The sequence below is a fragment of the Rhincodon typus genome, chromosome 34, assembly GCF_021869965.1.
Source record: "Rhincodon typus isolate 14 chromosome 34, sRhiTyp1.1, whole genome shotgun sequence".
Lineage (NCBI taxonomy): Eukaryota > Metazoa > Chordata > Chondrichthyes > Orectolobiformes > Rhincodontidae > Rhincodon > Rhincodon typus.
In genome coordinates, this window is record NC_063365.1 from 17,953,210 (window position 1) to 17,974,279 (window position 21,070).

General features: G+C 42.3%; 1 protein-coding gene across 1 annotated transcript in view; it reads left to right on the top strand.

Annotated features, from left to right (window-relative positions):
- The window catches only part of camk2g2 (calcium/calmodulin-dependent protein kinase (CaM kinase) II gamma 2), a 198,746-nt gene that overhangs the window by 37,260 nt on the left and 140,416 nt on the right, over positions 1-21,070 (top strand). Inside the window, exon 3 of the mRNA XM_048616194.1 lies at positions 5,782-5,836. Within this exon, the coding sequence (XP_048472151.1) occupies positions 5,782-5,836 (55 nt within the window). The remainder of the gene's footprint in view (positions 1-5,781; positions 5,837-21,070) is intronic.

Below are 21,070 nucleotides of genomic sequence, written 5' to 3' on the forward strand. Positions count from 1 at the left end.
TCTAACCTTTTGTGGTAATGCTTTAGCTTCATTAGCTGACTAATTAAATCTGTTTTGTATACAATATCTGTGTTCAGATTCTCCATATCGTGTTTCAGGAAAAACTCAGGTGTAATTACTAGATTTTCCTCTGAAGTTAAAACATAAATAAGCCGGTGACAATAGTTTTGACGCAAAGCTTTCATTTTAACTTGTTTGTTAAAATTAAAAAAAAGACGTTTCAATTAGAGAATTGAAGAGGGGTACAATTTAAGATTTGTATTGAGAAAAATAAATCGATCTTCTGCAGACAGTCATTACTTTTGAATTTGTAGGATAATCAAAGGTGTGTGCTGTAATTACTGTGAGATTGCGGGCTGGAATTACTATTTACAAATTGCAGTCTTGAGGGATGCACTAGAGCTTGCTACCTCTGGGACAATTTTCAATTTCCAAAGGGCCTGCAGGGTTGGAGGTGAATGTAAGACTCTTGGTTTTCAATTACTGACCCACTGATGTCCTTACAGGGGCCTCTTTGGAACACAACTGAATTCTTTGCTGAACAAAGTTGAACAGTCGGGTGCACATTAATGCATGCCATCAAGGTTAAATGCGAAGAAAATCTCTTTTCACCCGTCCATTTTTTGGTGAGAAAAGTAGGCTCCACCTTTCCTGGCCCTTGGGCCCTAACATCAAGCTGACATTCGTGACCACTTGTACCATCTTTATCCTCCCGCACCTTTTGTGAGCTGCCTCCCCTCATCAGTGAGGCAGTGGCAGACCCCAAAATGGCAGCTGCCTAACTTTGTCACCAGTGCTGGTCAGGAAGATCCCAACTCTGGGAGGTTCTCGCAAATTTAAAAATACGGTCAACAAAGAAAAGCAGTTCGGATTCGGGCTCTGAATTGGAATCATTCAATTGTCAAATTCTCTGAAGCAAAATCTAATACCTAAATATTGAAAGCTTCTCCTGATTGAAGCTTTTAAAACTTATTCACTGACATTTTTTTCAATTTCATTGAGAAAACAAATGAACTAAAGTTCTGTTACATTTTTCCACATTGTACTCGGAGGCAAGTATATTGATGCATTACAAAAGGCTGCAGACCTCATACACTCACAGTCAATCTACTATTTTCTGGGAGGTCATCCACAGGAAAAAAATCCTTCAACTGGGAGGATTAATAACAAAGCAAATGGATTGGCATCATCTCCAAATAGGGCCAGGTTTCACTGACCTGAATCTGGGACCCCAAAATATCTTCGAGTGACGCTCAATCGCAACATGTGGAAAATATCATGTTAGAACGTTATTACATTACAAACCTCCTAATTCAGAAAGCTAGAGAATATTTCTTAATGTTTCTCAAAATATATTTTCATAATGTTGTTAAATTTCTGAGAACGCAGGAGAGTTTTTTTTTATTCACAAGATGAGCCAGCATTTATTGTCCGTGCCTAATTGCCTAGAGGACAGTTCAGAGTCAACCACATGCTGGCAAATCTTTTTAACCTTCCATTTTATGACAGACACAAGAATGGCAAATTTCAAAAACAGTCGCAGTTTTTACTGCATGAGAAAAGGATGTTGATTTGTTGGCAAGTTGATTCTGTATCAGCAGCTTAAAACATCCACAGAATCCTTGAGATTTTAGGCTTTAAGATGAGACCATAGTTGTTTAATTGATTACTTGTATCCTTAGCAGTCAGAAATTTTGTGGATATCTTTGTCTTCTTAGTGAATGGATGTTTCTTTGATTCACTACTAACTGAATATTGTCTTTCAAGAGGCTAAAAGAACATAGGAACAGAGATAGTTTTCAAGTTCCACTATTACAAATCCAGTTTTTCGCTCTGGTTTTCCCAAAATCACATGCCTGAGACACAGTTCATTTGTGTATCTCAATGTCTGGCTTCATTGCTTATTCCCAGCTGGATAATTGGCAGGCAAGTCTTCCATCCTAATATATGAAACTTAGAGGAAGGTGTAACCAGGAGATACAGTTCTGAATGACTGGTTTCAGTCATTTTCATGATAAATTAGTTTCAGTTCAGACTAAGTCTTGTTTATTGATGATTTCGTAAACCTGGTCAGGTGATCAATTTGGCAAATTTAAGTCAGTTTTTTTTTTATTTTTATAAAAACCACTCTGGTCAATAAAAAGTCCTAAATGTTAAGAATCAACTACTGGAAGTCAAAAATTGATAGTCCATTTTACCACTATCCTAGAATCTAGAACAAGGAGACACAATTTCAAATTAAGAGATCACCGATTTAAGGCAGAGAGAGAAATGAATCTTTGGAATTCTATGCCTCAGAGAGCAGTTAAGGCTGTGTCATTGTCTGATCCAGCCGTGAATGTGTCCTAATTTTTGATTGAAAAGGGAGTCAGCCATGGTCTATTTGAACAGCAGAGCGAGTTTAAGAAGACCAAACAGCCTGCTGCTACTCCAGTGTCTTCTTTATTAATAGCAAATGCTTGATATCTGAAATGAAAGCAAAATTGGGAAATTGTTCCACTTCATTCTTGGGTTACAAAGTCGTGGGGGGGAGGTTTAATAAAAAAAAAAGCAAATTGAATCCTACCCAGAACATTTACCTGTCCTCCAGATGCTTACTTGGGAACCTGTGGTGCAGTTCCTGCCTTGATTTCTGTTCTCTGGATTCCTGCAGATGCAGAGACATGTTCTTAACACACCAATCACCCTGTTATAGTTGCTTTCCACTGAGAATCTCTTTTGATTAGGCTGAATTTACATTCTTAAGCCTCATGTTTCAGGGCTGCCTGGCATTGGCATTGCAAAAATTGCTTGCAGCGTCTTGTTGATTTAAATCTGGATGGTGGGATGGGATGATCATGCTTGCACCACAACCTCTAGAGGCTTTTGTCAGTCATCTGTTCACTAGGCCGTCCGTTGTTCAAAGCCTGGACCTCCAGGTGATGCTGGTTTCAGGAAATAGTTTGCCTATCGCTGTGGCGACAGTGTACCGCCATTGAATGCTAGCGTCGTGGGGCGACTGAGCCTTTCTGCTTTGCAATGGCAGCCAGAAAGGCTGTGTTCCTCCCTGTCACATGCCAATGCGCAAAAGGCTCAATGAGCAGAAAAACTCTTGACAGCTTGCCGTGTGGCTTCCCCTTTTAACCTTTGTGTGTGTGTGTTCCACCGGGGCTGCTGTGAAACAGACGTTTTGTGGAACCGCATTCCCTGCTGTAGACATCAGTTGTGGAGCTTGCTGCTAAGGTCCACGGTCTCTTTTATGCTAAAATCCTACCGTGTTCCCTCTGCAGGAGAATGGGCTTACAGAAAATGCCTGCTTCCCAACAGCATACTTTGTCACAAAGGCAGCTCGCAAACCAAGTATTGCACTTGGACATTTTAAGGGTTACACGTGCTCCTCTGTGCTGTTGGGTCACAAGATTTTCACCCAGGGATGATCAAGGATCTGCAGCAAATGTCCAACTCAGGATGGGGTGGGTGATTTGGCACTCCAATAACATTCCCTCAGACCAGTCCTTTGCAGAATACTAACTTCAGTAGTGCTGGAAAAAAAAGGCATATTTTGTCAAAGCTCTTTATCTTGTATTCATCAGGACATACTGCAAGAATACCAATTCTAGGGGAAATACAGCATTTAATTTCAATGCCAGGAAAATATCAATTGGTTGGTAAAAGGACACTGATTGGTAGAAGTGCTGCCATGGAGAATGCACTCATTGATTCTGATTGACAGTTAATTGCTAGGCTTTGTTTAAATTTTAAACCAGGAAGGTTGATTCTGATTGGTCAAGGCATTGCCCAGAGTGTCCACTAGCCAATCAATTTGTATTCTCACCTCATGGAGTATGAATGTTGGGTTTTTTGTCCCCTTGAATTTGTGATCTTGTGAAATATCCTGATGAGGGCGGACTGAAATCAATACTTATATCCTCTCAGAATATCGTGCGTAGATTGAGTGATGGAGGCCGGAATGGAGCTTGAATCTAAGCCATCTGTGCCAGAGACAAGACACTACCAAGTGAACCAGAGTTTGCTGTGCCATTTGAATTTGTCAGTGTATGTTTATTAAGATGCACAGACAGAGCTGAGTTCAAAGTATTGTCTCTTTCAGGCTGTTGCTTGGGTACTACCTGGTTAAGAAACATTCTAAGTTTAAATTAAAAATCGTAATTGAATCCTACGCAAAACACTCGCCTCTCCTCCAGAAATGTGTTTGGTAACCTGTTGCACAGTTCCTGCAGGTGCTCCTTTTATTTTTGTTCTCCAGGAGATACAGAGACTAGTTCCTAACCACACGAAGCAAGCAGTTGTACTTCCTTTCAACTGGGAATTTCACTTGATCAGGCTACATTGTCTTTCTGTTTAAATGCGATTTACATTGCACTAAATCAGCGCAGCCTCTGGCTAGTTAGAAACTGAGCTGGTGGCATAGTAGTAATGTTACTGGGCTAGTAATCTGGAGCTCCAAGCTAATCATAGAATCCCTACAGCATGGGAGCAGAATATTCAGTCCACACTAACACTCCAAAGAGCATCCCCAGACCCACCCACTACCCTATCCCTGCATTTCCCACCCTAGACACTATGGGGCAATTTAACATTGTCAGTCCACCTAAACCACACATCTTTGGACTGTGGGAGGAAACCTGAGCACCCAGAGGAAACCCACGCAGACACGGCGAGAATGTGCAAACTCCACACAGGCAGTTGCCCGAGGCTGGAATCGAACCTGGGCCCCTGGTGCTGTGAGCTTGCAGTGATGACCACTGGGCCACCATGTTGGCCTAGTGTTCTGGGGACCTGGGTTCAAACGCTGCCATGGCAGATGGTAAAATTTGCATTCAGTAAGAAAAAGCTAGATTAAAATGCTGACTGAGAAGATGTTTTCCCTCATGGGAGAGTCTAGGACCAGAGGGCACAGTCTCAGAATAAAGGGGTGCTGATTTAAGGCTGAGGTGGACAGGAATTCCTTCTCTCTGACGGTTATGAGTCTTTGGAACTCCTTGTCACCGAGAACTATGAGGGTAGAGTCCTGCTTAAGGCTGAGATAATTTCTTGATTAGTGGGGAATTGAGGGTTATGGGGAAAGGGCAGGGAAGTGGACTTAAGGAATGTTGGATCAGCCATGACCCCATTGAACAGGGGATGAGGCAGAAGGGCTGAATGGCCTGCTCCTCTTCCAATTTCTTATGGTCTTAATGGTGACCATGCCACATTCACTGTTGATTTGTGAAAACCCGTCTGGGTCACTAATATCCTAAAATGCCATCCTGAACTGACCTGGCCTACATGTGATTCCTGAGCACATAGCAATGTTGACACTTAGCTCCCATCTGTACAATCAGGACGTAGTGGTGCCGGTGTTGGACCGGGGTGGATAAGGTCAGAAGTCACGTGACACCAGGTTACAGTCCAACAGGTTTATTTGAAATCACAAGCTTTCGTAACGCTGCCCCTTCGTCACCTGAGTGTTCTGAAAGTTTGTGATTTCAAACAAACCTGTTGGACTGTAACGTGGTGTCACGTGACCTCTGACTCTGTACAATCAGCGCATGGGAACATAGCCTAGCCGCTAACATCCTTGATCAATTGAGAGTAAAAGGAAAATTAGGAAGGTTTTTATTGGTTGGAAGCCTGTTGTTTGTTCAGGGTGAAATGGCTCATTATTAATGTTGGAAAAACACATCAGGAAATTACTGACTTTCTTTCCTTCCTGTTAACTGTTTTAATGAGGGACACATTCCAGGCACAAGACTTTCGGTCATGTGATTTGAATTTAAACACTCCATTTTCTCTTTCCAGTTCGTCTCCATGACAGCATATCAGAAGAAGGGTTCCACTACCTCATTTTTGACCTGTGAGTAGCGACATACTTTTCCCCTATAAATACAACTTACTGCATCTTATTTTCACCCTGTTTAATGTTTGTCTGATAGCCACAACATGTCTTCTGTTAACGTTCAACTCCTTTGAGCATGATGGATTTGGGCTGTCAGTGTTGGCACTCAACGTTAATGAGCGAAGAATTTAAAAAAACCCGTATGTTCTACAAAATGTGCAAAATTAACAGGCAAGAAAAGACCGGTTGGTGTATCAGGCCTGACCTACACTTCAGGTTTGGTAAACTCATTATAGTCCTGCTGGAGCATAAGGTTGCTGTCTTGTTAGAGAGAGAGGGAGAGAGAGTGAGAGAGACATCTGAGCCAGAAAGCTGACGTTTCGGGTCGGGACCCTTCTTCGTTTTCCGAAGAAGGGTCCAGACCCGAAACGTCAGCGTCCCTTCCTCCGATGCTGCCTGGCCTGCTGTGTTCCTCCAGCTCCACACAGTGTTATCTCTGACTCCAGCATCGGCAGTTCTTACTATCTCTAAGAGAGATACCTGGTTGTGGTTTAATCTGAGGGTCACCATGCCTCAGGTGAGGGGAGTGGTTGAGATGGAAACACTGTCATGGTAATCTTGGCTAGTACAAGAACTGAACCCATGAAGTTTACATCATGTTATATTGCATACCATCTGTCTAGGCAACTGAGCTAACATAACCCATTAGGGTGGTTAATAAGAAAATGATAGACTTGAAAGATAATTCATTTCCACTTTACAGTAGTGGAAAAGGACAAAATCCAGTGGAACAAAGGAGATAAGATAAAGGAGGGGGTTTGCTTAGAAACAAAAACAGAAGTTGCTGGAAAAGCTCAACAGGGCTGGCAGCACCTGTGAAGATTTTTCCAGATTTTCCAGGTCTGGTGACCCTTCCTCAGAACTCAGTTCTGACCCGAAGAAAAAAGTCACAAATTTTTCGGGTCAGAACTGAGTTCTGAGGAAGGGTCACCAGATCTGAAAAATCCGTGATTTTTTTTTTCTTCATAGATGCTGCCACACTTGCTGAACTTTACCAGTAACTTCTGTTTTTGTTCCTAATTGACAGTATCCGCAGTTCCTTCGGTTTTTATTTCGGGTTTACTTGGAGGATTTATTAGTTTAAATAACCATTAACGGAGAACATAATGGGACTAAAGGTCAGGAAGTATTGAGGACCCATCCACGATTATTAGAAGAGCTAGGTAAGAAAATTGCACATGTCCCAAATCTCATTTCATCCGGAAGAGTAGTTGAACTATGTCAACAGCCAGGAAGAGAAAGTAGAGTTGTTTACCTAAGAGCGGGGACGACTGAGAGAGGATCTGATTGAGGTGTTACAAAGGGGCATATACAGGGTAGATGGGCGGAAACCTTTACCTGTAGTAGATGGGTCAATGACCAGGTGGTAAGAAGCAGGACCTTTAGAGAAAGTTTGAGAAAAGATGGTATTTTTCCACCCAGGCGGTTGTGGGTGCCTGGAACTCACTGCCTAAAAGGTTGGTACAGCTGGGAACCCTCAGGACATTTAGGAACTATTTAGATGAGCATGTTAAATGCCATAGCATACAAGGCTAGGTGCCATGTGCTGGAAAATGGGATTAGAATAGATGGATGTTTGATGCTGTATGACTTTGACTGTGGCTTAATTTTTGCAATTGGTTATTTTTCTTCAAGACCGTCAGGCCTCTCTGTTTTATTTATGGGAATGAGTAATGCGTAGTGAGTTCTCAAAAGAGACAAATGGGCTTCGGAGGTTTTGTGGTCCAGTGGGTAGTGTCCCTATGCCAGACGAAGGAGCTCTGAGTTCGAGTTCCACTCCAAGTCTTGCTGGCCAAGGAAGATGTGTTCATAATGCAAGCAAGCAGGCTAAATAGCAAATTGCAACTTCTCCTAATCGTACCAGTCGTAGGAGTGAGAGTGACTCCTGGTAGGCCGAGATTCAAACAATGGAACTTTGACTGTCATTGTCTATATCTCCATGCTATAGCATGCAATGTAAAGGTGCAGGTTACCATAGCAACTCAAAATCCCTGAGTGAACTGCAATGGGCCACTGTCATGCAGTGGTACGGGAAAACAGGTACAATGTGTGAGTTCCCCATTGCAGCCTCTAATAGAGATTACTGGAAAAATTCTGCAGGTCTGGCAGCATTTGTGGGCAGAAATCAGAGTTAACGCTTCAGGCTGAGTGACTCTCACTCGACCCGAATCATAAACTCTGATTTTTTTTCTCCCCAGATGCTGCCAGACCTGCTTTTCCAGCAATCTCTATTTTTGTTTCTGATTTACAGCATACGCAGTTCTTTCGATTTTTATTTGGTATATTAAAGGGTTCCAAGATGCCCATTCCAGGTTTGGATAAATCAACCATTATTCTGTAATTTGCCAGCTCTGCTTCCTTAACCTTACTGTCTTGTTTTCTGGATTAGTTCCTGCAAAAATGAATTGTCTTAGAAGACTGAACAATTGTCTCCTTTCTTGGAAATTGTTTTCCTGATAAAACTTTAGACAACTTTGTCAATTCAGTCCTTGATATGGTGAATAAATGGGCATAATTAATGTAGTGCATTATTTCCCTTGGGCTGTTGTACAGCATTTTGAGAACAAGTTTAACATTGACTTAACAGTGGCATGCCCTAGATACATGTTTTAATTAACTGGAGTTAGACAGCAGATTTTTTGTTTTATTTTGTCATTCAATTTTTTTGACCTGCAGAAATCCATTACCACGCTCTAAATTTATTGGCGCAACTAAGAAATCCACTTAAGTATCATTTTCATTTTCCCAAAATCCTACGCCTACACTGCACTTCTGCACTGTTGGAGATGTCAATTCTTGATCATTTCTCAAACCAAGGCCTCATCTACTCTACTAGGTGGTTGCAAAAATCCTGCATCGCTATTTCGGAGGAAAAGGATTGCAAGAGACAATGACCTGGTCTTTATCACATTGATCTCGGTGGATCCTTACTGTGCTGAAATTGTCTGCCTCACATTGCACATGTCAACAGTGGATCTGTTCCAAAGATCATGCCCTTCATTGGCTTTAAATGCTCTATTGGGACATTCTGGGATTATGACAGTTGCTATACAAATGCAGGTCTGCCCTGCTTTTATATTAGCCCAATAAGTTTAGGTGCATTTTGGTGAAATGCAAAGCTTAAATGTTTGCTGCGGACCACTGGAATTGGATAAAAACCGAAAGAACTGCGGATGCTGTAAATCAGGGACAAAAACAGAAGTTGCTGGAAAAGCTCAGTGGATCTGGCAGCATCTGTGAAGGAAAAAACAGAGTTAACATTTCAGGGTCCAGTGACCCTTCCACAGAACTGTTGGTGGCTGGGAAAACGTCAGTTTATATGCAGAAAATAGGGAGGTGGGTGGAGTAGGGAGTAAATGATAGGATAGTGCCCAGAGAGAGAAAGGAGACAGTTGGACAGACAAAGGAGTTGCTAACGATCAGGCTGGGAGGGTGAATAGTTGTTACTGGGGACTGTTAGTGACTAACAATGGGGGGTGTGTAATGGCAGGCTATGATAACAAGGCCAGGTGTGTGGGGTAGGGGGCTGGGACATGGGGGAGTTTAGGCCCTAAAATTATTGAACTCGATATTGAGTGTGGAGGGCTGCAGGGTCCCCAAGCGGAAAATGAGGTGTTGTTCTTCCAGCTTGCGTTGAGCTTCACTGGAACACTGCAGCACTGGAACATTTGAATTGAATGCCTCTTTTCAAAATAAATACAGAATTGTATCTACTTTTCATTGATCTTGTGAAACTATACCCGTCACAATGTTGCTACAACAACAACTTATATTTATATAGTGCCTTTAATAGAATGAAATGTCTCAAGATGCTTTACATGAGCATTAACGAAACTAAGTATGCCACAAGAGGGAATATGAGGTCAGATAATCGAAAGCTTGATCAAAGACACGGGTTTTAGGGATTATCTCTAAGGAAGAAAGCACAGGAGGGGTTCAGAGATGTATGGAAAGCATGAGGCTTAGGAAAGTGAAGGCACTGCTACTGAAGTGTATTGGGGCTTGTGGTGATCACTGAGATAGGGAGGGGTGAGGCCAGGGAGAGATTTCTATATTGAAAGGTTGCTTGACTGGGAACCAAAGTATGTCTGCGGGCATATGTGTTGTAGAGAAATGGGACCTGTTAGGAGTTGAGATGTGGACAGTGAAGTTTTGGTGACCTGAAGTTTACTCTGCCAGTCATGTACCGACTTGATTAACCATCCCTTCAATTTTGTGCTCAGCGGAACAGAATATCAAACAGAGCTTTTAATGGACAACTGACGCAGTCCCTCCTATTTTGTGCTGAAACCAAATTTATATCCTACTGATCTCTTGTGACTATAAAGAAGAGTAGGCAATTTTTGCAGGCTTGTTTGTAATTTTCTTTCTTCGACAACAAGTTGGACTGAAGGATCTGTTTCCGAGCTGTACATCTCTATGACTCCAAGTTCTTTTGATCTGGTGAATCTGGCATCTTACAGACTCAAAACCTGATAGGAATCCTTTGCACTCAGTAGCTCTTAGAGCAGCAATGCAGCATTGATGTCCTGTAAAAAAGCAGTGCATGATTAGATTATTCCGTGTAATCCTGCACCTCTAAGTCTGTAGACTACATCACCCCAACTGTTGTTTCTTTTTAACATGCATTGCCCTAAGATTTATTTGGATTTATTGCAATTTGGCAGGATCAACCTCTTAAATATTTCTGTCCAGCTTCTCTTTTATATCCCCCTGTTGATGTACCTCAGGACAGCGGGAAATATATATAACACGTTGCTGAGTGCGGGGAGAAAAACATCATTAACTTGTGAGTCAGGCACAGCTTTATTAACAGGCTAGTGAGGATTGGTCCAAATACAATAAACAAAGCTGCTTTCACCTAATATACAAAAGATGTTGTAGCTTGCAGCTTTGATGACACTGTCTTCTCAACTTTGTTTTGTGTGTGTGTGTGTGTGTGTGTTTAGAATTTTAAAAGAAGTTTTTTTTATTACCAAAAACCCAGCTTGCCGTGGTTGGAGGGTTTGAGCTATCAGGAGAGGCAAAATAGGCTGGGGCTATTTTCCCTGCAGCATCAGAGGCTGAGGGGTGACCTTACGGAACTTTATAAAATCATGAGGGGCAGCAAAGGGTGAATAGCCAAGGGTAGCGGAGTCCAAAACTAGAGACCATGGATTTAAGGTGAGAGGGGAAAGATTTGTAAGGAATCTAAGGGACAACTTTTTCACACAGAGGGTAGTGCGTGTATGGAATGAGCCGCCAGAGGAAGAGGTAAAGGCTGGTACAATTACAACATTTAAAAGGCATCTGGATGGGTAAATGAATAGAAAGGGTTTAGAGGGATATGGGCCAAATGCTGGCAAAAGGGTCTAGATTAATTTAGGATACCTGGTCAGTCTGGACGAATTGAACTGAAGGTTCTGTTTCCTTGCTGTACAGTTCACTGACTCAGTGTCTTTTTGGCTTTGCTGGTTGCACTCTTGCCTGACAATCGGCCTTCTGTTGGTTCAACTCCCACTCTGGAGGTTAGACTTGTATTCGGGGCTCACACTCCACAGGGGGTAGTATAGTGAGTATAGTGCAAGACATGGAGGAAGTGTGTGATATTAAGAGTTTAGAGATGTATTGAAGCTATACCAAAGCATGAGGCTTAGGAAAGCAAAGGCACGACTATTGGAGGGTACTGGGGCTAGCAGAGATCACTGAGATAAGGACTGCTCTGCCAGTCAGACAGATCACAGCTGGTCTGATTGTAGATTTTGCTCTGCTGCCTTTCCCTGATCCCTCTTGTCCATCAGAAACCTATCTAAGCCAGCCTTGAATATATTCAGTGACCCAGTCTTTGCTTTGACTTACAGAGATCAACAACCCTCTGACAGAGAAAACAAAATCTCTTCGTCTCCATCTAATGGGAACGCCTTATTTTGAAACAGCATCCTTGATCTAGTTTGTCTCATGAGAGGCAACATTCTCTCAGCATCTACCCCCTGTCACACGCTCTCAGAATCTGAAACGCTTCAATAAGGTCCCCTCACATGTTTCCAAAGTCCAATGGATATAGGCCCAACCTGCTCAAACCTTCCTTACTTGGGCCCCCAGTCAAGCAACCTTTGACTATAACAATTAGTTAAACTCATAAGCATTAGATAATCCTTACATCCCAGGAGTCAGTCTCATGTATTTCTTCTGAACTCCAATGTAAGTATATCCCTCCCTAAGTAAGAAGATGGGGGAGGTGTAGTGGTAGTGTTCCTGGATAGTGATCCAGAGCCCCAAGCTAATATTCTGGTGACCTGGGTTCTTTACTCAGAGTGGTTGGGGCGTGGAATGCATTGCCAGAGAGGGCAGTGGAGTCGGCCTCATTAGGGGCATTTAAGCGGCTATTAGATAGGCATATGGATGATAGTATAAGGTAGGGGTGGAGGTTAGATAGACCTTAGGGTTTAGGGTAAAAGTTTGGCACAACATCGTGGGCCGAAGGGCCTGTACTGTGCTGTACAATTCTATGTTCTATGAAATCCACCATGGCAGATAGTAAAATTTGAAATTGATGAAAATCTGGAATTAAATGCAAGCTGAATGGATTTCGCTGTTGATCATCATCTGGTTGAACCCACCTGGTTCATGCGTGCCCTTTCGGGAAGAGAATCTGTCTGGTCTACATGTGACTCTGGACCCACAGCAATGTGGTTGACTATTAACGCCCTCTGGGCAATAAGGGATGGGCACTAAATGCTGGCTGAGGCAGTGACACCCACATCCTGTGAACAAATAAACACAAAGAAATTGGAGCCATGCGCAGTGCTGCAGGTGTGATCTCACCTATTTTGTTTGTGTAAGGTATAAGTGTGAGATCGCAACTTGCTTCCTCTGGTGATTCAGCGAAACTTTAAAAACATCTCCTTGGCAGCAGAATAATGCTGTGGCCATTCTCTACCTGTGACACCAGACAATTAGATTTCCTGAGACGCAGGTTCAAGCAAGGCATTCCTTTGAAGATTGAAAAGAAAGTTTTGTGTGTAGTTCCCACAGCACTCTGAAGTTGTCAAGAACTGCAAGTTAGTTCTGAGCATCTGTGTTTACCAGATTGAAGAATTATTTAGCTGCTTCACTGTGGGATCTTGCTGTGCAGGTGATAATTACCTGACTTATCAGAATCACTGCTCATTCTGTGGGGAGTTTCATATATACACAACTATGCTTTGAAAATCATGTTAAATTCAGATGACACAGAGAGATAAATGTGGCCAGATATTCAACCGAAATGGCATCATTTAATTTGCACACAAAATATGATGTGCTTTGCATGCTGTTCAAGGAGGTGACAGCATCGTTGAAGCCTTAATTGGCATCTTTGCAAGTTTCTGGACATAGTCCTTTTACTTTCTACAATAGCTCATCTGCAACTTCAGGAATTCTACTGAAGAGTCACCAGACGCGAAATGTTAACTCTGCCTTCCCTCCCACAGATACTGCCAGACCTGCTGAGTTTCGGCAGCAATTTTTGTTTTTGTTTCTTGGATTCTTTTCCGCAGTTGTTTATGATTTATCAGACTTGCGCCAGAATAATCGAAGGAATCCAACCCGTGCATTGATATTGAGAGTTAATGAGAATGTGTCTGATCTACATTCTAACTTAATCTTTCAGACGTGACTCCATATCCCTTAATATCTTGGGTAGCAAAAATCGAACTCTACATTGCAATGAGAAACCTTAAAAAAGAGAAGAAAAATCAGAGAGATGTAAAGTTTGTGGAGCATTCTCTTCCAATGTCTTTTTTTAATAAATACTTTGATTTTCTTCAAAAGAAAATCTCGATTTCTACCTAATAAGACCCACCCTGCTGACAAGTAGAGTGATGCCTGTAGCAGACAAAACTTAAAAGCATGCCAATGGAAAAAAAAAACAAAGAACTGCGGATGCTGGAAATCAGAAACCAAGCCAGAAATTGCTGGAAAAACACAGCGAACCTGGCAGCATCTGTGCAGAGAAAGCAAAGTTAACGTTTCTGGTCCAGTGACCCTTCTTCAGTTTCGATGGACTTGCCTTCGTTATGAAGTTGAGCAGTTCTGTAAACAGCACTCCTTATAGATCATTTCTGAATGGGAGATGGATTTAAGAATGCACACGTTTGGAGAAGAGTGTCCTGCAGGTTTTCAACCCCAATCTGATGAACTGCAATGGAGGCTGGCAAGAAGGCATTAGAGATTTTTGATAGAGCATTTGTGATTGCCCCCTGAAGATCTGTGATTTTGGACCATCTGCACTTGTGACTGAAAAACATTACTGTCGAAATACATACATTGATATCAGAGGGAGAAAGCACAGCCCCACGTGCCCTCAAGAAGGGGAATGATAAGCTCTATGAAGGATCAGGAGGCTGAAGTGTTAAACAGCAGGATCTTTATTATGGAGAGATTCACTCTCCATGCAGCAAGGTTAGATACAGCTGTTTGACTGTCCATGTCATCATTGCACCAGGTGATTAGGCTCGTAAAGTGACATTCCACTATACTTATACACCTTAAATACACAACAGGGAATGCTCACAGTTAACCTGTGGTTCTTCATGTCTTCTGAGTGCAACATGGGAGCTATGTGCAACACTTTCCTGTTGATCTTCAAAGGGATGTCTACATTGAAACTGTGCCTTAGGAAATTAATTGGAGAAGTGACAGGAGCTCCGTGCTTCGAGTAAGTATGCACGCACTCTGCTGTGGCTCAGTGGGTAGTAGTTATCCCCACAGAGTCCAAGAGTTCAAGCCCCATTCCAAAGGATGGAGTTCCTTACCTCAGCTGTCACTTTATTGCAGTACTGAGGGAGCACTGTGCAGACAGTATGCCACCTTTTGGATGAGATTCTAAACTGAACCCCTGCCCTGTTCTCTCAGGTGTATGTTTAAAAAAAAGACCTCACTGCAGTAATCCATGGAGAACAAGTGATTTCTCCTGGCCAGATATTCATCTCTCAACCAGCGGTTGAAAAAGATGAACTGGTTATCATTCCTGTTTATGAGAGCTTGACATGCAAATTGGCTGCCAAGTTTCCTATATTTATTTTCCATTCTGGCTAGAGTCTTGGATTCCTAGAGTCATACAGCACAGACACAGACCCTTCGGTCCAACTCGTCCATGCCGACCAGATATCCTAAATTAATCTAGTCACATTTGCCAGTATTTGGCCCTTGTCCTTCTAAACTCTTTCTATTCATGTACCTATCGAGATGCCTTTTAAATGTTGTAATTGTTCCAGCCTCCAGCACATCCTGTGGCAGCTCATTCCATACACGCACCACCCTCTGTGTGAAAAAGTTGCCCCTTAGGTCCCTTTTAAATCTTTTCCCTCTCACCTAAAACCTACACCCTGTAGTTTCAGGTTCCCCTACCATGAGGGAAAGACCTTCGCCAGTATTTATTTCCCAACCCTTCAGTGTTTGGCAGTGAAGTCCATAACAGTGTTACATTATAATGCATATATATATGTATGGTGTGTATATGTATATTATGTGTGTGTGTATATATATGCGTTTTAAGGAGGATTTAATTGACTGTAAAACACTTTGCAGCATATAAAAGTGCTGCATGTAGACATGCAAGCTCTCAATTTCTTTCCTTTGTCTGGATTCATCCAAATATGATGTTGCTTTTGAGCAATCCTGGTAGGAGCTTTGGTGATTATACATTGTCTTGTCGTGTATCACAGCAGTGCCTTAAAACACTGAACAGAATGGCAAGTCAGAGATTGCACCTCTCAAAGAAAATAGAGCAGAAGAAGTCTGGAATTCACTACCCCACGAGCTGTTGGATGCTGGGGGTCATTTGGAACTTTACAGGCTACAACCAACAGATTTTTGTTTGTTAAGAATACCAATTAAAGGGAAGAAAAGCTGCGTAAATAGATTTGATGCAGAGATCAGCTGTAATCTAATTGAATATAGGAGCAAGCTTGAGGGGCTGAATGGCTTCTGTTGTGTACTTTTGCTTAATGCTTTGATGGACACTTTGCTTCCAACCACCGATTTTGAACGCATTCGTGATGTCAGTTTCCTTTGATCAGAGTTAAGTATTTCATTCCATCTTCAATGAAAAATGCATGTGTAGGGCACTGAGTTTCTACTTGTAGTCAGATAATGATTCCATTGAAGGTAATTTTGTCAGTAACTTCATGTGTTAAATGACCAATTTGTGTAAATGGAAAAATAAAAGGAGGGTAGTGTGAATGGTTAGGAAGCAGACTGATTTTCAAGCCTCAAATCACAGGAACAACCGGATTCCTTTTAAATACAGCCCATGATTTAATTATTTGCCGTGGACAAGAATCACAAACTCTCACTGCCTGTGGAATGAATAATTCAAGTGCCAACACTTCTCAGAAATGACATTTAAATTAATCAACAGAGGAATGACTGTATTTTACTGTATTATTCACTGTAAAATGCAAGTGACAATAAATCATTCAATTCAATTCAATCATCTTTGCAGCAAGTTAACAATTTCTGCTATCACGAGAGTCACAATTATACCTACGTTAAGAAAATGATGTGCGTTTCTCATTATTGTCAGGTTTTTAAAAATCATTTTAATGTATTTTTAATTGGAGCTCTACAATCTCTGGAGAGTAATTCAAAAGATGATTCCTGTTAATAGACCATCACCTTCCTGGTGGTGATTTCATGAAGGTCGTTCTCGAAGTAAATTGGACCAACATTAATTGTCATGCATCCATACCCTTGCATTCTTCTTTACTTTTCGGCAGCTTAATTCAATCTCCAAATTCTTAGCTATTTATCACCAATCACAAGGGATCTAGAAATGTTAGAACAGGGTGCATTGTGTCACATTAATGATAATAGCCTAGTAATCACTAGCTCACCAAGGGTTGATTCATTCTAAGGGTTAGCTTACATAAAACAATAAACACATTATAAGTCATAAAGTCATTACAGCAACCAGCTGATTGCTGCAGATGTACTGAAAGGTCGAGTCATGATGTTGTATACACAGCAGCTGGTGGATGAACTCTCTTGAAGTCAAAGCAGAACATGCCGGAAAAACTCAGCAGGTCTGGCAGCATTTGTGGAGAGAAAACAGAATTAACAATTTTGGGTCCAGTGACTCTTCTTCAGATCCTGCTGAGCTTTTCCAGCAATTTCTGTTTCTGATTTCCAGCATCCGCAGTTCTTTGGGTTTTTTTAAATACTGTTGAAGTCAAGGTACACTAATATTTTCCATATTGTGAGAAGCAGCAGAACAGTGTTGGTTCGGAAAGAATTGCAGGTCTGGATGCAAGGATCATTAAAATATTGTAATTCAAGAAATCTAAGGAATGCAGACTTTTATAAGTCGAGGAGTAAAGTGCAATTTGGTAGAAGACATACTTCAACTGTCTAAAGCCAACACCTGGAATATTGAGGGCTGTTCTGGGTATTTTATATTAGGAAGGATTTATTGGCCATGGAGAAAGAGCAGTGTGGATTCAGAGGTGAAATTCTGAGGAGAGATTGAACGAACTAGATTTGGGTTCCCTGGAATTTAGATTGTTAAGGGGCTATTTGATTGAAGTTTATAAGATATTAAGGGGGACACACAGAGAATGCTGGAAGAACTCAGCAGATTGGGCAGTGTCTGTGCAGAGGGAAACAGCAAGTTCATGTTTCAAGTCTGGTCTGACTCTTCTTTAGAACCTGAAGGACAGAGCTTTTCTGAAGAAGAGTCATGTTGGACTCAATGTTGACTCTGTATACTTGCAGAGTTTCTCCAGCATTCTGTTAGTTTCAGATTTCCAGCATCAGCAGTATTTTGCTTTTATTCAAGGTATCAAGATGAAACCAATAGGGAGAGGGAGTATTGGAGAGTCGCTTGGGGAGCAGAGAACCATGAAAACAGTGTGTAAAAACTAGAACCAGACCTTTCAGGAGAAACATGAGGAAACACATGAACACATGAACGGGGCTTGGAATCTTCTTCCACAAATGGCAATGAATGTTAGGTCAGTTATAAATTTTAAATCTGAAATTGATAAATATTTGCTAATCAAGGGTGTTAGGGGGTCATGGGGAAAGGGCAGGCAAATGGAGTTACCTTGCTGATCAGTCACGTTCATGGCCAAAGAGGCTGAGGGGCAAAATGGCTTCCTCTTATTCTGATGCTCCTAATTACCCTCTGATTTTGTTCGGGTCCCGGGACAGGGCAGTTTATCAGAGTCTAATAACCAGGGCTCCAGGGGGCCATCTCCTTGGTCTAGAGTGAGTGGGCCCACTATAGTATGGGTGGATGAGGCCACGCTGGGGGCCTGGGCTAGGAACCTGGGTCAAGAGCAACCCTGAACCCTGTGATTCCTGTACTTGCCCTTATCCAGGGATGTTCTATCTTCTGACACCTCTAGGACCCATTTCTTACATGTATCCCACCGCCCGTCTTAACTCAGTAACAACGTTCATGCTGTTTGAGATGGGCATTCGAGTCTGACTCCAGATGTTTGAACACATACTCTCGGCTCATTTAGGAATGACAATCCTGTCCTTTGCATAAGATGGCGAAAAGCCCTGAGGTGATGAAAGGCACTACATCAATGCATGGTCGCTCAGTGGTTAGCCTCACAGCACCAGGGACCCGGGTTCGATTCCACTCTCAGGTGACTGTCTGTGTGGAGTTTGCACATGCTCCCCGTGGCTGCGTGGGTTTCCTCCAGGTGCTCCGTTTTCCTCCCACAGTCCAAAGATGTGCAGTTTCGGTGGATTAGCCGTGGGAAATTGCCCATAGTGTTCAGGTTAGGTGGATTAGCCACAGAAAATGCAGGGGTAAGATAGGCGGGGGGTGTGGGTCTAGCTTGGATGCTGTTTGGAGGGTAGGTGCGGACCCGATCGGCCAAATGGCCTGCTTCCACACTGTAGGGATTCTGTGATTTTTTTTAAATCTACCAAGCACTGGATCAAATTTATTAGCAGCCCTTCATCTACCCAGACAACACGCATGTTCTTAATATCCCTGATGCCATGGAAACCTTGCCAATGATGTGTGGTTTCTTTGTAATCGATACTGTTGGCAACATCCCTCTAGGTTCTGTTGGAAGTTTTATTCGTAAACAACTCAACAAATGACATTTAAGGATTAATGGTTCAGTTCCAACAACAAAAGTAAATTCAGCATGTTGCAAAGATCCAAAGCGCTGGGTGTTTTTATTTTGCCATTCAGGATCCACCAGAGTAAGTGAATAGATTTGCAGATCCATTAATAAAACACACTGTCCCCTTTCTTCTGTAAGAAATTGAGCAGTTTTCACATTCCTTCAGCCTTGATATTCACCTTAAAGGTATTCTCACAAGTTTCCTGTCAATGCCAGTGAATGTGGTTCATGTGGAGAGATGAGAGATTGAACAGAACCAAAGAAGCTCACTCACGCTGAGTTCCGTACTCGAGTACACCTTTCTATTTGGTTGTCATCATCAGATTGCCATGTCCTCCATTGAATCCTCCAACTGCTTCACAGCCAGTTTCCTTTATCCACCCTTTATCCATCCAAAATGCAAGAACAGAGCTGCTCGTTGTGAATTGTGTGTCCAAAATCTAGCCCTCAGCCTGTCGCCTGTGATAACCGTAACCCTATCACATCCCACCCCTCCCAACGATTGCACTTCCCAATGCAAAATACGTCCGATGCTAGAAACTTGAAGTAAAAACAGAAGCTGTAGAAATTCAGCAGGTCTGGCAGCCTCCGTGGGGAAGAGAGAGAAAGTTAATGTTTTGTGTTCAATTTGGACTACTTAAATGGCTTTAATAAACCATCTGAGGTTTTAAAGGCAATTAACAAGAGTTTCATGGCCATCGTTGGATTTTTAGCTCCAGATTTGTTTAGTTGAATTTGAATTCTGCCCATTGGAATCTTTGGGACATTATTTGGATCTCTGGATTTCTAGTCCAGCAACAATCCCACTACAGCATCAGCCTGGAATGGTAGTTACAAAGTATTGTTCTTGTAGGATGTGACTGTGCAGTTATGGCCCAATCCTGATTGATGAATGTTCCGTGTGTCTGATGCACCTGATATATACTGACGAAATTAAGTGGGAAAATTGCCCACTTGGATCTCTGAGCTGAGAAGAGTTTTTAACCACATTACCTGATGAATGATGGCACTCCAGCCAATTAGCTGCTGCCATGAGCCCTTTGGATAATGCTCCAGTAATGCCTTAAGCATGAGATGATGTATTTCAGCAAACTATAAGAGCAGCATTTCTAAATACCATTTGTGTATTCCACACCAAATTACTGATACAGAGAAAATTCAATGTACTGGATCGCTGCAGTTGCTGGAGACAAATTTAGCCGGAGTAAAGATTGAGAGCTTGAAACAACCACCCCCCCAAACAGACACATACATATACACACACGCAAAGACACACACACACACAAATGCATAAACATGTATAGACACATATGTACATGTGCACACACACACACACACACACACAAACACACACACAGACCCATAAGCATTCACATACACACAGAAACACGCATACAAACATAGATACGCATGCATATACATACAAACAAAAGGGAAAACACACACACACCCACGCATGCACGCACACACACACGCACACACACACAGACGCTCGCACGCGCACACACACACACAGACACAGACACACAGACGCTCACACGCGCGCGCACACACAACCACATTTTGCCCTTCCATACTAAAACAGACTTCACTTACAGGATCTGTATCCCTCTATTCCCTTCCTATCATGTACTCATCCACCTGCTTGTTAATTGCTGCTATTGTATCTGCTTCCACCTCATTTGCTAACACTTTCCAGGCACCCACCACCCTTTGTGTGAAAAACCTGCCTCACAAATTTTTTTTAAACTTGTCCCCCCACCACCCCACACCTTGAACCTGTGCCCCCTAGTAATTGACCCCCTCCACCCGAGGAAAAAGCCTCCTACTTTCCATTCTATTCATGCCATTCACAACCTTATAAACTTCTGTCGCCCCTCAACCTCCTGCATTCCAGTGAAAACAAACTGAGTCTATCCAACCTTTGTTCATAGCTAAAATCCCCTATACCAGGCAATATCCTGGTGAACCTTTTCTGCGCCCTTTCCAAAGCATCCACATCCTTCTGAGATAGTAGGAACTGCCGATGCTGGAGAATCTGAGATAACAAGGTGTAGAGCTGGATGAACACAGCAAGCCAAGC